Source organism: Semicossyphus pulcher, unplaced genomic scaffold (genome assembly GCF_022749685.1).
Source record: "Semicossyphus pulcher isolate SPU_LCO1_2020_fin unplaced genomic scaffold, fSemPul1.0.p SCAF_16, whole genome shotgun sequence".
In the NCBI taxonomy this organism is placed as follows: Eukaryota; Metazoa; Chordata; class Actinopteri; order Labriformes; family Labridae; genus Semicossyphus; species Semicossyphus pulcher.
Window position 1 is genome coordinate 23,920,677 of NW_027211670.1, and position 16,176 is coordinate 23,936,852.

At 45.6% G+C, this 16,176-nt stretch overlaps 1 protein-coding gene across 2 annotated transcripts in view; it reads left to right on the top strand.

Moving 5' to 3' along the window:
• The window catches only part of srcap (Snf2-related CREBBP activator protein), a 36,301-nt gene that overhangs the window by 11,848 nt on the left and 8,277 nt on the right, over window positions 1-16,176 (top strand). For both annotated transcript variants that reach the window (XM_069663983.1, XM_069663984.1), the window contains 20 exons: window positions 1,925-2,094; window positions 2,412-2,505; window positions 2,603-2,692; window positions 4,241-4,414; window positions 4,501-4,718; window positions 4,806-4,983; window positions 5,166-5,302; window positions 5,903-6,072; window positions 9,838-10,167; window positions 10,347-10,533; window positions 10,625-10,794; window positions 11,657-11,808; window positions 11,893-12,108; window positions 12,223-12,387; window positions 12,501-12,656; window positions 12,833-13,159; window positions 13,339-13,514; window positions 13,643-13,956; window positions 14,051-14,253; window positions 15,824-15,993. In XM_069663983.1, coding sequence (XP_069520084.1) covers window positions 1,925-2,094; window positions 2,412-2,505; window positions 2,603-2,692; window positions 4,241-4,414; window positions 4,501-4,718; window positions 4,806-4,983; window positions 5,166-5,302; window positions 5,903-6,072; window positions 9,838-10,167; window positions 10,347-10,533; window positions 10,625-10,794; window positions 11,657-11,808; window positions 11,893-12,108; window positions 12,223-12,387; window positions 12,501-12,656; window positions 12,833-13,159; window positions 13,339-13,514; window positions 13,643-13,956; window positions 14,051-14,253; window positions 15,824-15,993 — 3,797 coding nt within the window. The remainder of the gene's footprint in view (window positions 1-1,924; window positions 2,095-2,411; window positions 2,506-2,602; window positions 2,693-4,240; window positions 4,415-4,500; window positions 4,719-4,805; window positions 4,984-5,165; window positions 5,303-5,902; window positions 6,073-9,837; window positions 10,168-10,346; window positions 10,534-10,624; window positions 10,795-11,656; window positions 11,809-11,892; window positions 12,109-12,222; window positions 12,388-12,500; window positions 12,657-12,832; window positions 13,160-13,338; window positions 13,515-13,642; window positions 13,957-14,050; window positions 14,254-15,823; window positions 15,994-16,176) is intronic.

The window sequence follows — 16,176 nt, forward strand, 5'->3', positions numbered from 1 at the left end:
TGTAACTGACAGCCGTGAGACTCGTCAAACCTGTCAGACGAGTCTGCTTCCTGTTATCAATGGCAGGTGATTCCAAAAGCGTGGAGGGTAACAGTGACTTGAACAGTTTGATCAGTCTCAGGAGCAGTGCATTGGCTGGTCATTTCTGTGGGTCCAGTCCCTCCTAAATTATGTCTCCATGCCGACCACAGCCATGGGCGCAGCCATTATGTTTCCAGTTTGTTCGTCCCATTCGTGTGAACCTTTTTATTTTGACACTTTTAAGGGAATTCCCTCAAACGCTTGGATTACAGTTCAGTTCAGTTCATTTTCAGTGAGAAGCAGAGGATAAAAAAACACCTTGGGATGAAGGATGTGCACTTTAACGAGGGTCGGCTATCGCTCAGAAAATAAATTCTAAATTAGCATGCCTAGTCCCAGACTTTTATCCAACCGGTTCCTAACAGTTTAGAGTGTCGGTTAACCGGTCCAAAAAAAAAAGCCTAAATGCACATCCCTACTTCAAGTTATGTCAGCATGTAGTTTATGTCCAGCAAAGCAGGGTAGCAGTAAGTCTACATGTATTCCAGCTCAAATAGTCTCCAGCCCTTTTTACACTGCAATTCCGCCTCAGCATCATAGCGACGCGCCGCCGTCATGCCGCTCGGGCTGGGCGATATGGCCACAATACTTCATCACGATACAGTTTCTGGTAATTTAACAAATAATAAGTCGATCTGAGATAACCACAGGGTAAAGTCTATGTTTGGATAATCCTATGTGAATTAAATATTTATTAAAATAAGAAAATACTCAGCAGCCCACTTTTTATTTGTCAAATCATGCAGCGCTTTCCGCTAACATTAGGAGTTGACTATAGGCCTCTTGTACGTTGTAGCCCACTCTGTGCCCACAGGGTCAGTGTTCCTGTTTGGATCTTTTAATACATGACAACATAGAAAAATAATGTACCCTGCTGTAGCTGCTACTACAAGCTGTGATCAGCTTAGACTCTTCTTACTTATTGATAAGAGGTTTTTGAACTGCCATTGTAACAACAACCCCTGTATGTTTATTTAAATGTTTGGTATCGTGATATGAAACTTTCTTATCACGTAAAACAATTACACCAGTATAATCTGAAGGATAGGACAGGCACAGCCCTACATGCCGCCATTTTACAACAGTGCATGCTTCACATACACACATGTTCTGTTCCGCCCTGCCGGCTCCGGCGGTTACACTGACGCCATTTTGCCCGTTACTACCTTTGATGTCGGATCAGTGTGTGTTTTACTAAGAAAGGTCTTAGAGTAAGAAGAGATGTGTTAGAGCATCTACTGAGGCCCAGAGGACTCAGAGGTCAGACCTTAAGGGAAAGTGTTCAACAGGTTCAGGATGACCCCTGGCAGTGTCAGTCGTAAATCCTGCTGTATGCTAGAAGAAGATACGCACCATTTGCTGCGTGGCCTTCGAGTTATCTGTTATTGTGGACTGAGTGGCTCCATGTTCCCCTCCCTACACTTATTCTTGTCTCTCTGCCTTTTGAGGCTGCACGTCTTATTTGTCCTTAGGTAAGATTGCTTATTCAGTACTTTTAACTTTAGTGAATGTCCTTCTAGGGGAGATAAACACCGTATCGTCCAATGTGGTTAAATGCTGAGCTCAAGGACGGGTCTGTTAGAATTGACTTGGCATTACACTGAAGCTCTGAGTGACTGTATCGTCACTTCTCCTTGATCAAGAATATAAACTCTTCAACTTAAGACGTCTGAGTCTCCTGAGTCTTCTTCGTCTCTTGGTTCATCAAGCTTAAGAATCTCCATCACAATGATCCGTATCAGTTTAAATGCCTTGTTGATCTCTTTGAGAAGTTTCTCTGTTTGTTCGCAGTCAGGAAACGAGTCTCTTTCTGTGAAAAATCAATCCTGTTTTCTTTCTGCAGACAGAGACTTCGAGCCTCCCTGTGAGGAGGAGGATGATGAGGAGACCATCGAGGTGGAAGAGCAGCAGGAGGGGAATGATGCCGAGACCCATCGGAGGGAGATTGAACTGCTGAAGGAGGAGGGCATGCTGCCCCTGGACCAATTACTCAGCACCCTTAAGATGCCCCAGGTACCTCCACAAACACCAGAGGACTGGGACTGATTTTTAAAAGTTTTCCACGTCTACAGGGTTCATTGTCCTATCCGTTACTAAATGATTAGCACATTGAAACAGTTTCTAATAAGTTGAATGAAGCCTTGCAGGACGAGGCCCTTCACCAGGGAAAGCTCTGTCTTGTTATTTAAAAAGCCTTAATTTGACATGAAGCATAACAAAGGTGTAAATCTTTGCAGGTTAAAGTACTAAGAATGTTACTTAAATGTTTAAAAATAGGCAGCGGATGGTGACGCGTTTGCATTCAATCCCTGGATCGTTGTTTTATTTAGGAGTCGGGCTCAGATGAAGAATGCTCAGATGAATCCTCGTCATCGGTCGGGGAGGAAGAGGAAGACGGCGAATTCACTGCGAATGAAGAGGACGGTAAGATCGCTCTCACTGTATAAGATATGAAACTTACTTTTGCTTACATGGAAGTCCACGGAGGTCTTTATGTTTGATCTCTCTTCCCCATTTCCAGCTGAGGATGAGGAGGACACCATCGCTGCCCAGGAGAAGGTAGAAGGAAATATGAATCATGCTGAGGAGCTGGACGACTTGGCCAAAGAAGGTATCTATTCATAAAATGAATGATCACTTATTTTTGACCTTTTATGCCTTTTATTGTGAGAGAGAGGACAGTGAATAGTGTCGGAAACATGGGAAGTAAGAGTTGGGGATGGCACGCGGCAAAGGGCTGAGGGTGGGAGTGTAACCCGGGCTGCTTTATCGAGGACTGAGCCTCTGTTTCTGGGATGTGCGATTTAGCTGCTGAGCCCAAACAAGGGTGATCACTCATGTTGAGTCGCCTCTTGTCACGTTTTGTGATGCTCTGGAGATGTTTAAACTGCAAGAGCTTCTGTTGTTATCGATCCTTTGCAAGACAAATGAGTTTATTTACCATAAATGAATGAGTGACACATAAGGGGGGCTCCTGCTGGAGGTAATTTTTTAAATATTAATGCTTCAGTAACTTTAACTTTTTCAAAGTGAACGGGTTCTGATAGAAAAGCCTCATACAGCATATTTTTAACATGCAGAGGAGTGAGGGAGCAGCATCTTTAAGAGTGGCTATGTATGGTGCATCCCAAGTCTCTTAAACTGTATCCAGGTTTCCCTCACTGTTATTCCCTCCTACTAGGAAATAACTGAGAGATGCAAGGAAAGCATTCTAGGAGAGAGGAAACGAGAGAGATGCTTTAAGAGAAATGAGACGTCTTTTCCTCTGAAGCTTAGGCAACTGATCCGAGCTGCATCGGCTGTCACGATAAAAACGATGATGATAAATGTTCGTCGGTGACATTTTTTTCATGACGAAGACGAGCAACACCTGTGTTTTGTTTTCGTTAACGAGACGAGACCGGACTTAAATGTTAGTGTTGGGTCGTCGGACATTTGAAATCTGTGATATTTTCCCACGACAGTGCGTCTAATCTGTCAAAATACAAGCAATGCGTTCTGTAACTGGTACGATTGGTTAAGGGGCGTGCAGATCCCCCTGAAACCAAGCCAGCCGTACAGGCGAGGATGTCCCAAAGCGACAGCGTGACAACAACGCACGCAAAGCGAACATGTATCACAAAGGTGGTTATGAGCTTTCTGCGTACGCTCAGGCTTTCTGCTTCAGGCTCTGGAACGCTTTACGTATCATTCGACGCTTGCTGTCAGCTTCAGTCAGACTGTTTAAATGAGAAGCGATGATGAATGTATAAAGTTTTTACCGTTAAAAATAGACACTGCTGCTGCAAACAAAGCCAGAGAGGAATGTGCAGTATGTGCTACTGTAACTGCACGGCTTCGTTCTGTCCTTACCTGCGTAACGTTACGTTCCAGAAGTTTCCATGCACACATTTAACCTCAGCTGAGGATCTATATGACCCGTGCAGAACATCGTCAGGAAATAATTAATGAAAGGACGGCTTTTTACAGCCAAACTGAACACTGCTGCACGCTATAATACCAGTAATGCTCACAGTTAGCAGCGACAGAGCAGAAGTGTTTTTTCCTGGAGCTGCTTTGGTGTAGGCTCCTCTCGTGTATCCTCGCTCATGGAGTTTAAATTAGGGGTTTGAGACGGCCTGTTTAACATCTAGCCTGACGTGTCTGTGCTCCCTCGTAGGTGATATGAGTGTCGAGGAGCTGCTGGAGAAGTACAAAGGAGCGTACGCCTCAGACTTTGAGGTTCCATCTGCATCTGGCTCTAAAGCGAGCTCTGATGAGGAGGTGTCTGGAGATGAGGAGGAGGAGACTGAAGAAGATGAGAGTGATGCGGAAAGCAACTCTTCCTCCTCAGGTAATAAGCAGCTAATCTCATGGAAACTGTTTATAAAGGTGCAAATGTTTCCCCCTCCATGATTTTTAAAGATGTGCTTTTCTCAGATTCACCAGGAGACAGCGCTGAAGATGAAAGTGAGAGGGAGGAGGAGGAGGAGAGTGAGGATGAGGAGGACGATGACTGTGGAGGGATGGAGGTTCTGCTAAAGGAGGGAGACAACAGCCCGCCTTCGTCGAGCTCACGACCGAAGAAAGAGATCAGCCATATCGCTGCTACGGCAGAGAGTCTGCAGCCCAAAGGCTACACGCTGGCCACCACAAAGGTCAGTCTTGAATACTTAGAACGATACAGATGTAAAATGTCGGCAGCTCTGAGCATTAAATGTCTTTTATATTTTCGTCAATTAAAGGTCAAGACCCCCATCCCATTCCTGCTTCATGGCACATTACGAGAGTACCAGCACATCGGACTCGACTGGTTGGTCACCATGTACGAGAAAAAGCTGAACGGCATTCTGGCTGATGAGATGGGTCTGGGAAAAACCATCCAGACCATCGCTCTGCTCGCTCACCTCGCCTGTGAAAAAAGTAAATGACTATAACTGCTGTTCCCTGAAGGAGAGGAACGAGGTACAACACGTGTAGTAAGGACGTGGAATCCCATACGATGTGTTGTACCGAGTGAATCGACTTAAAGGGAACTCGTGTTTTATACAGTAACACAGTTAAACTACGTTCAACTGCTCATATTTGTCCTGTCTCCTGTTCAGGTAACTGGGGCCCTCACCTTATCATCGTCCCCACCAGTGTGATGTTGAACTGGGAGATGGAGCTGAAACGCTGGTGTCCTGGGTTTAAGATTCTCACGTACTTTGGCAGCCAAAAGGAGAGAAAGCTGAAGAGACAGGTAAAGACTTCTTAAAGCTTACTCTAGTTGGCACAGGTGCGATTTCAATGATTTTTACGGCTCTGCTTTTTGAGCGAATTTTCAGCTCTTCTGGTGAGCAGTTTAGGGATTCCTTAGGACCAAATCATGCAGCCTTTTCTTCCCACGTTAGGCAAGTAGGAATGTCAAAGGCGGGTTTTATGCTAATTTCAAGCCTCATATTTCACTCTGTGATACCTGTGGAGTAGCTTAGCATCATTTACAGTTTAAAAAAACTGGTGCTCCGTGCAGGCCCTCATACAGCCTCTGCCTGAAACCACTCAGTCAGCTCTGTCCCTTTAAGAAGCCCCGCCCCTACATGCCTGCTTTCTTCTGAATGGCCAGCTCTCTGAAGCCTGCTGTGATGTCACAAAGTGCAGTGTGTAATAAAAAACTGTGTGAAACCTGGCGTTCACAGCAGCCTGCAGACTGAGGGGATTACGCCAACATACTTTCATCTACAGATTTGAAACTTCACCCACATTTAGTCTGAACATCCAACATTGTAACATATGTCTTAAAATGTGAAACAGCATAATACAAAATATTTAACCATACTGATTGTCTCTGTTTGTCCCTCAGGGTTGGACAAAGCCGAATGCCTTCCACGTGTGCATCACTTCGTACAAGCTGGTGCTGCAGGATCACCAGGCATTCAGACGCAAGTCCTGGCGATACCTGATCCTCGACGAGGCGCAAAACATCAAGAACTTCAAGTCCCAACGCTGGCAGAGTCTGCTCAACTTCAATAGGTCAGTAGAGCTTTCTGTTCTCGGATGTTAAAACGCACAACTCTCGAGCTTTAAGAAGCAATTAATGTTTTATCGTTGATGCTTCAAACCTCCAAAAGTAAAGAATCTCCACTTTTGTTGAAACATCTGTGAACCTTTAAACTTTGAGACGTCATCAATGATGTAAATTGTTTTCATGTGGTTTTTAACAAAACACACCCAGTTGGACGAGCCAGGATGGATGAGTCCCTGTTTTATGTCCAAGGGTTGTTGCTTAAGACAATATGCTTCAGCACATGCACCCTCGCCTCTGGACTTCTGAGTGAGCTTCAAGGTTCCTCCTTTAAAAAACATGCTTTTTCTTTTATGTTCCCCGAAATGTCCAAGCTCAGCTTTACTGACTTGCATGGATGCACAGTTTGTCACTAGAGGTGTTTTCACGTTCCTCTAGTGAAGCAGGAGATCTCTCTGCTCTTCCCTAAATATGTGACTCAAATGCCCCTCAGGTGAGCCCACTTTTTCAACATGAGCCGCCCTGATGGATTGGGATTAACTGCCTTTTTGCTTAATCTTATAGGCAACCTGTTAGTGTTCATTTCCTTTACCAAAACTATGACCAAAAATGTTCGTCAATTAACTTTTTCCATGACGAAGACGAGACACTGACGAGCTTAAAATAGATCGTTGATAATAAAATCTCTGACGGCAGGTATGTTTTGTTTTCGTTAGCGAGACGAGATGGGACTAAAATGTTGATGGTGGCCTGTCGGACATTTAAAATCCACGATATTTGAAAACCTCAAGCACCAGTTAGAGATAACAGGCTTCCTGCTCCAGGCTCTGAGTGAGAAAAAGGGGCGTTTCACGCGTCACTTGACGTCTCTTTCGCATAAAAAGGAGCGATCATCGGCTGCTTGCTTCAGTCAGATGCTTCAATGACAAGCGATGATGAAAAGTGATCTTCAGGTGCTGTGTCCTCGTCGTTCTTTTATTGTATTGACGAGCTGCTGACATATAAAGTGTTACTTTTACCTGAAGCAAACAGGTAAAAGTGAGTAGAGGGAGACTGGAGGGGAAGTCATATTCTCTCAAGAGAGAAAACCTCGCAGAGTAGAGCCGCTACTCCTTCACATCGAAAGGAACCAGTTTAGGTTTGGGCATCTGATTAGGATGCCTCCTGGGCGGCTCCCTTTGGAGGTTTTCTGGGCACATCCAACTAGGAGGAGGAGACACCGTGGCAGACCCAGAGCTCGCTGGAGGGATTATATATCCCGTCTGTCCTGGGAACGCTGCGGAATCCCCCAGGTGGAGCTGGAAAACGTTGCTGGGGAGAGGGACGTCTGGGTCACCTTGCTGCGACCCGGCCCCGGAAAAGCGGAAGAAAACGGATGGAGAAAACATTTTGTCATTATTTACGAAATAAACTCTGGCAAAGACTAAATCTAAAATCACTGCAACCTATAAATGAATCATTGCATTTAAGAGTGCAAAAGAACACTGCATGGAGATTTAGGGATTAATCATGTTCTCCGTATGGATTATCTAACAACTTCATTCTGTTACAACACCAAGGTGAAGCTAGAAATATTCAATCAGTTTTATTTTTCTTATTTAATATTTGAGTCTTGGAAAAATGTACACATGGAAGTCTCCCGAAGTCTCCGTGCTGCGGTTGTGTATTTCTCACTGTTTGACACAAACACAATACACTGAGATGATCGAGGCTCCAGCTTTTCTCTTCAGGCTTGTAGGCGGAAAATCTGAATAGGTGTCATAAGCAAGTGTTATGTACCGAGTTGTTTTGTACAAACTTGTAATGCTCATTGAAAAAAAGCACTTCCTTTCTCTGTTCTTTCAAAGTACATTTCATCTGTGAGCAGATCACAGAAATTCAGTTTGCATTCAGCTTCAAAAGACGAGCCGTCGTTCGGTGTCGGCCATGTTTGATACACAAGGACCAGAAACCGTTGATAACAGGACACAGTGGATCGTGGATGTGAAGGTTTAACCAGCTAGTTAAATAATTGAAGTGTTCTTTTTTCTTAAGAAAGTGTCTGTAATGAGACTAACTTGCTGTCATTTGGCTGCCGGCCCGCTCCAGCTGGTGGTGATTTCTCACCGTTACACTCAGAGGAGCTTCTGCACAAGAGGAAGCGAGCACGATGCTTTTTTACAGACACGCTTTTAGACACAGCTCTTCTTCAGGCCTACAGGATACATGGACAAAGAGAGCAATAAAGTGTGTCTGTATGGCAGTTAGTGACTCCTTAAGCGAAACCTCTTTATGGCTAAAATGCAAAACCGTGCACTCGAGGGTATAGCAGTCCTATTTAGGGCTTTGCAACATGACCAAGATCTTTATCCAGGTGATTATCCAGATACATGATTCATAGGTGATTGACGAGGTTAGGGATTTTAGAGTGATTTGTCTGTTTCATCATTTTCAGATTAACAAGGTTTTCACATTAGGTACGATTGCTTCGTGCCGTGCCTGAGTACAGTTGCCCCTCCCCCTCTCCTCTCCCCCGCTGGTCAGCTTTCACATGAGTAATTTCGTTCTGTACCTGAGGACACTATCGGTAGGACTCTGAAGCAGAAGGTGGCGGTAATGCTCCTCAAAAACAAGAAGAAGAAGAGTATCGTCAACTACGGAACATTGTTTACCCGAGTACACATGAACCGTACTCGAGACCCCCTTTTCAAGTGGACCGGGCACGGGTCAACGAACCGAAATGAACCAGATTTTGGAGTCAAGTGTACTCGGATCCTGGCCTGGGTCCCAAATCTGAAAGCCCCCTAAAATACCCAAACTAACATACCTAAACGACGTCCATGCTACGGAAGAAGCTCCTCTTTGAGGTTCAAGCTCCTCGTCTAGTAATGGCTCCAGGGGTGGATCCAGAGCGGAACCCAAGTGCCACCCCAAAATCCTAAACCAGGATTGGCTATTTGCCTTGTCAGAGGCGGGACTTGTGTTAATCAACTATTTGGGCTGTGTTGCAACAGGCTGCTAGTAGCTTTCTTGCCATCCCTGCACAAGTCAGTGCCCCAGTTGGGCCAATCCAGTCTAAAAAGTCTTGAACCGCCCCTGAATGGCTCATCAGAAACCTTCTGCTGTTTAGAATGACCCTGATCTGTGTCACCTAAACCGCGCACACTCATCACAGCACAAGGTTATGATATATAACCAACATATAACAGTATTGGAGATTATTCAACTATCAGTAATGGGGATTAATCTGCAGTTCCCTTCAGCTCTGCAGAGCTTTATAGCGTCCTTTAGCTCTTTGTTGTTGCTTTTCCTGCTTACATTTTTACTGTTCTTGATGCAGTCCCAAAGCGTTCAGCAGGGCTGTTTCCAGCAGCAGCAGGCGGCTGCTTCCAGAGAAAAACTCCTATAAATCCTCTGTGCACTACCTGCATGGCACCAAACAGCAGGCAGAGCTCCTGCTACTAGCTGTTATCAAAGTGGAGCATTTATCAGCTTAAGAGCCGGATATTTCCCCCAGGAGTTAGTGGAGAAGAAAACTAGAAAGAGAGTGAATATATTGGACTTCATCTGTTAGTCACTACAACTGCAAACTTATGTTTATGGCTCTCTGTATTTCCTGGATGTGTAGTGAGGCTACTTTAGACTTTATTGCCAAGTGGCAAAAAGAAATCAGTCTATACAGGTTTAATGATTCTAAAGCAGCAGATTTTAAATGATATGGTTCTGTGATTTATCTTTTTCTTGTTTTTTGGCACATTAATGTAAACACCTACGCTGATCTCTCACAATCACAGCCACCGGCGCCTGCTCCTGACAGGAACCCCCCTCCAGAACAGCCTGATGGAGCTGTGGTCTCTGATGCACTTCCTCATGCCCCACGTCTTCCAGTCCCACCGCGAGTTCAAAGAATGGTTCTCCAACCCGCTGACGGGAATGATCGAGGGCAGTCAGGAGTACAACGAGGGCCTGGTCAAGAGGCTCCACAAGGTGCTGCGGCCGTTCCTGCTCAGGAGGATCAAGATCGACGTTGAGAAGCAGATGCCCAAGAAGTATGAGCATGTGGTGCGCTGCCGCCTCTCCAAGAGACAACGATTCCTCTATGATGACTTCATGGCGCAGGCCTCGTAAGTTAAAATGAGGAAAAACTCCTTGACATTAAGCTTGTTAAGTGTTTATTGATTCCTGAAGGATAGGCCAAATACAAATCAATCACACACTTTCCCCCCTCATCTTATTCATGTACTATGATTACTCTTATTTCTTTGTATCTTTATTCATCAACTTTTTTGTCTGTGACCCACAGGACCCGGGAAACGTTGGCCAGCGGACACTTCATGTCTGTAATTAACATCCTCATGCAGCTCCGCAAAGTCTGCAACCACCCCAACCTGTTCGACCCCCGACCCATCCAGTCTCCCTTCATCACGAAGCCCATCGTTTTCAACACAGCCTCCCTGGTGCAGGAAGCCTTGGAGATCTCTCCTCTGAAGGTTAGCATCAACAGAAAACCAAAATAAAGAGGCTTCTGAACGAGAAATGTATTTTGATTGAATTTAAAACGGTGTATTTTTGTGTCCACAGCGCTGCGACCTTTCCATGTTCGACCTTGTTGGTTTGGAAAGCCGCGTGTCTCGGTACCAGGCAGATGTGTTCATGCCACGCCACAAGGTCAGCCGGCAGCTAATCCAGGAGGTTGTGGAGTCCCCTGAACCCCTTCCAAGGCCCAAACCAGTTCGCATGAAGGTCAACAGGTAAACAGCACAGCTACTCAGAGTTTCATAACAGAGCCTATTAGATTTCGTTTGTTTATATCTTTACAAGCATAGACCGTATAAAAAGATGGCCGACATGACAGCTCCCTATAAGTGAAGCCAAACCCTCTCTATCGCCCCCTGCTGACTGGCTGCAGTACAGCTCATAAAGCCCGCCTCCTCCATGTTAACAGATGGGACATGAGTCAAACTATAAAATCAAAATACACGTCAAATACATTTTTTTCAAACATGGTTTCTGTCATTATAGTTAGTTCTTATCATGCTGATTTATGTCCAAGTGTTCATTTTTCTGACAAGTTTACTTTAATTAGTTATTTGACATTATAAAAAGGGGGTGTGGCCTCATGATTGATGGCTCTGTTGACCAATGGGGCTCCTGCAGCGTTCTGTTCCCGAGTAGCAGAGTAGAGGAGGAACGTCGAGACGTAACTAACACTACAGTCATTGAACTTTCCATAAGCGTGAATATCTGCTTCAGACCGACACAAGAAGCTGTTCTGCTGTTACTTTTTTTTTTTTTTCGGTAATTTAAGTGTGTGTTTTGGTTAGCGGAAGTGGCTACGGCGGCTCCACCATCTCTACTGCGCAGCTCTGGCTAAACAGTCTAAAGACTACCACTCATCATCAGCGGGAGGATGTTGGATTTTCCAAGGCAAATTTCCATTAAAAAAAATGTAAAAAAGCTCAATTAAGATTGAGAGAAAGGTCGAGTATGAGGCAGACGTGGACATCAGTGCGTTGTAAACAGATGCTTGATATATGGAGAATAAGTTTATGAAGCAGGTATATCAAGAGGACAGTGTTTGATCTGATGATCGTTGGTCTTTCTCTGTTGTAGGATGTTCCAGCCGCCTCCTAAAGGTGATAACCGGCCGGTCCTGCTCATGAACAAACCGACCTGCTCCGTGCCTCCTGCAACACAGACCCCCAAACCTCCTCTGGTTTCTGAAGTCACCTCAACTCCTGCACCTGCTCCTGTTGTTCAACAAGGTTGGAACAGGAAAAACAACATGCATGCTTAAAGCTTGAATGTGATTATTCTTCTATTGCTAATTTTCCTCTCTTCTTTTTTAGTGGTGTGTTCAGTGTCGACGGCGCCCCCTCCTCGCCCGTCCATGCATCTGACAGCTCAAACTGCAGTGAGATCGAGCGCTCCGAAGCCAGTGCTGACTGTTCGGCCTCCCACTGCCGCTTGTGCAGCAAACATCCCGGCTCATCCCAGTCCGAACCCCGGCAACGTCCTGCCCCAGAGGGTTCTGCTCAGCCCAGACATGCAGGCCAGGTTGCCTTGTAAGTGTGCTCTGAAGTCATGAAACATTACACAACACTGTTAAAGAGTTAATGACAAAAGTGTTTGAGACAAGAGGAAAGCTGAAATAATAATGTTTCTTTTTCTTTCTGTAGCTGGAGAGGTAGTTAGCATCGCCCAGCTGGCCTCTCTGGCAGGGCGACCTGTGTCCTCATGTCAGGGCAGTAAACCCGTCACCTTCCAGCTCCAGGGCAACAAGCTGACTCTGTCTGGAGCTCAAATCCATCAAGTCCCAGCCGCTCCTGCACGCCCCGTTCAAGGTTGGTGTTAATTTGTTACAAGCCTTTAAACTTGATCTTCAAATGAAAGAATAATGTAACTGGGAGTTATTTGATACTATGAAGAACCTCCTTAAATCACTGTCATGCTGCAGGTAATGTGATGCACCTGGTGTCCAGCGGGGTGCAGCACACCCTCATCAGCCAAGCCGCTCAGGTCACCGTCCAGAGCAACGCCAACACTCATCCTGCAAGCACCACATCCACGGCCCTACCTGCCAACCGGCTGCCTCACAACGCAGCCGCACAAGGTTTTTACCCCATCTTTCTTTCACTCTTTATCTTTCATGCTCTGCCTCTTAACAGTTCTCTTGTTTTGGCTGTTCTATTAAAGAAAATCTGTCAGAGAATCTGTGATTCCTTTAAATCTTCTAAAACTGTAAGAAATTTACGGCTTTATTAAGAAGTCTCTGTTATGTTTCCTCAGTGCCCCCCTCCTTGGTGAGCAGCCCCGGCGTCGTGAAGATCGTTGTGCGCCAATCAGCAGGCAAGGAGGGCGGGCCTGTGCCCACACTGGCAGTTGCCCCTTCCCCTCGTGTTGTTCCCCAGCCACCCCCTTACCCTCACGCCAACACAACCCCTGTCAGAAACACTGCTCCACTGCAAATAGCCCAGCGCACACCTGGTCCTGCTACCGCCCACTACACCATAGCTCCTCCCGGAAACCCTACCTCCACCCCCAACCAGCCCCACCCTCCTCGTCCTGTCCTCAAAGTAGTGCAGCCTCCTCCTCCGTCGAGCACAGAGCAGCCAGGTGAGAGAAGAAGAAATTATTCTCTCTAAAGTGCTGTTTGCATGTACGACGAGCAGAACTGGGTCACATCGTTACTGCAGCTAATCTTTAGTTTTACTTCAGGCAAAGTAACAGCAGAAAGGTTTGTGTTTTAAGGGAGAAATTATTCCCCTTTGACTTTCTCTTTCTTCCTCCCTCAGCTCCAGTTCAACCCACCCCCTCTTCCTCTGCGTCCAAGACCTCCGCAGCACCACGAGACAGCAGCAGCAGCAGTCAAACACCAGTTAGCACCAAGGCTAGGCCCAGTGCAGCGGCAAAATCCTTTCCTCCTCCCAGGAAAATGCCTCGTCCTCCTCCTCGCTCTCCTTTCTATGTGGTAGGCACAAAATTTCAGACAAAAAGCAACTTTCTCTTATTTTTACAGCTGTACGAAACATGCAGTTGTAGCATCTTGTGTTGCAGTTCTTGCAGCTCCTTGCTAACATTCACCCTCTTACTCCACAGTCATGGCTGGCAGATAGTCATAAGCAGCAGCGCAGCAGCCAACTGGACTTCATCAGTCGAGTCAACGAGCTCCGCTGTGAGGCAAAGCCCGCGTACGGCCGGGAGGTTTTGGACTTCCTGACATTTCTCCCTGGTAGCCGCCCCTCGCCGGCCGCCCAGAGCTCTCAGGGGGAGTGGGGCCGCTCGGGTCAAAGCAGCTGTCTGTTCGCACAGTGGCAAAACAAGTACGACTACTGGTTTCAGAGTCACGCTGTGAGAGAGGCCATCAACAGCATCGAGGAGAGGCTGGTGCTGCTCAAGGAGGTTGTAGACAGGTACTTAGCTGATCAGTACATTTGTTGTCCTATATGATATTTTTCTGAGAGGCAAAATAAGAAACAGTGAAGTCACAAATCTTTCCTATTTCAGGTTTACATTTGCGATTCCCCCTGTGGAGGCTCCTCCAATCTCCATGCACTGCTGCCACCCCCCTCCCTCTCTGAGCCACAAGCAGGCCGTCTTCTCCTCCACGCTCTCGAGTCAAGTCACTCCGCTGACTCGCAGCCTCCATCGTATCCAGTGTAACATGAGGACCCAGTTCCCCGACCTGAGGCTCATTCAGTATGACTGTGGTAAGATGTCAAGAGGCTTTTTTTTTTTTGCATCATGTGTGGTAGGGATGCCCCCAAAACGTCAGTCATAGTAATCATCAGTTTAGAAGATTTGCAGTATTTGTGCACAGAGCAATTCTGTGTTCTTTTCGTTAACGAAAATTATGACGAAAAATGTTTGTCAACGATGTTTTTTCCATGACGAGGAAGGATGCTGACGAGCTAAAAATAGATCTTTTGATAATATGTATGTTTTGTTTTCGTTAATGAGACGAGATTGGGCTAAAATGTTAGTGGTGCTGTCGGTGGTGGGCGAAGTCGTTCCACCTCTGAGCCGGCATCAGAGGTAGTAACAGAGTTGAAACGGCGTCTGTGTAAACAGCGGAGCCGGCAGGGTGGAACAGAACGTGTGTATGTGTGTAATTGAAGCACCCATTGTTTGTTTACACCTCGCGTATGCTGGAGCGCTTTGTAAAAACACACACTTGTGCAGCTTAACGTTGTCGTGGCTTGCTCAATGTAAAATGGCAAAGGCTGCATGACGGCGGAGGTTCGTTACGGTGCTGAGGCGGAGCCGCAGTGTAAAAAGGGCTTCTGAGTGAAGAAGTAGGAGCGTTTTACGCTTCTTCAGCACATAAAGGAGCGCTCATCGGCTGTCTGCTTCAGTCAGACCGTTTAGATGAGAAGCGATGATGAAAAGAAATGTTTAGATGCTGCGTCCTCATCGTTCTTTTACTGTTTGGAGGATCTTCTTAGAAAGTTACATTTGCCTGAAGCAAACAGGTAAAAACAAGAAGAGGGAGACTGGAGGGGTCATTTTTCTCAAGAGAGAAAACTAAAATAAAATGTGACTTTTTATTGACTAAAACTGAATGAAAACATTTTGAGTTTTCATCGACTAAACTAGACTAAAACTATAAAAATTACTAAAGTGGGACTGAAACTAATCGGTATAAGACTAAATCTAAAATAGCTGCCAAAATGAACACTGCTGCAGGAGCAACAGCATGTTAATCTGTAAATAAGTTTCTAAATGACCCTCAAATGTTCATCGTTCACAAGGTTTTTACTGGGAGCCGAGTTATCGTAGAAGTGTCCTCTCTGAAACAAACCGATCTGGCGAACCAATAAAATGCACTTCAAACACTAAGAACGTAGATTGCTGATGACGCTTTAATGTACAGCCCACAGCCCACTCTGAAAAGGCAGCTTAAAATTGAACAGCCAAAACTGTCGGGTGCAGAAGAGCAGGAAGACTCCAAGCTTGCAACAGATAAGTTCTGTATTTGCTCGTAATCTGCTCCTAATTTCCTCCTCATTCATTATCTACAAAGTCATAAAACTGCATCAGTAAACTGAGTTTGTGTTTTATCTCTGGTCACTCCTGGCTGAAGCTTCAGGCAGCCAACAGGAACTGATTATCCTATTAGTCTTATAATTTATAAAAACACCACAATCCTAATCACTTAATTCTCCCCAAGTGCTCCATTCGTGCTTGTTTTCATATCCTGTGTTTATTATTCTGCAGTGTTAGTTACTGTTGGTGATTCAGTTTCTGTTTCTAAATCATTTGTATTCTTACTGTGTGCAGGTAAGCTGCAGACTCTTCACACTTTGCTGCGAAAGCTGAAGACAGGAGGCCACAGAGTGCTGATCTTCACTCAGATGACGCGCATGTTAGACGTGCTGGAGCAGTTCCTCAACTACCACGGACACATCTACCTGCGTCTGGATGGCAGCACGCGCGTGGAGCAGAGACAGGTCAGTCTATAAACATATCTTAAACATTACTTCCATGCATTATCCTGACATCTTGAACTGACTCCTCTTAATTAAAGCAGAATATGTATTTTGTCTTGTCCTGCATACGCTGAAAAGGAAGGAAAACTATGCAACAATATAAAAGTTAGGGACTAGATCGCACGCTGTCTCTAATCCGAGCAT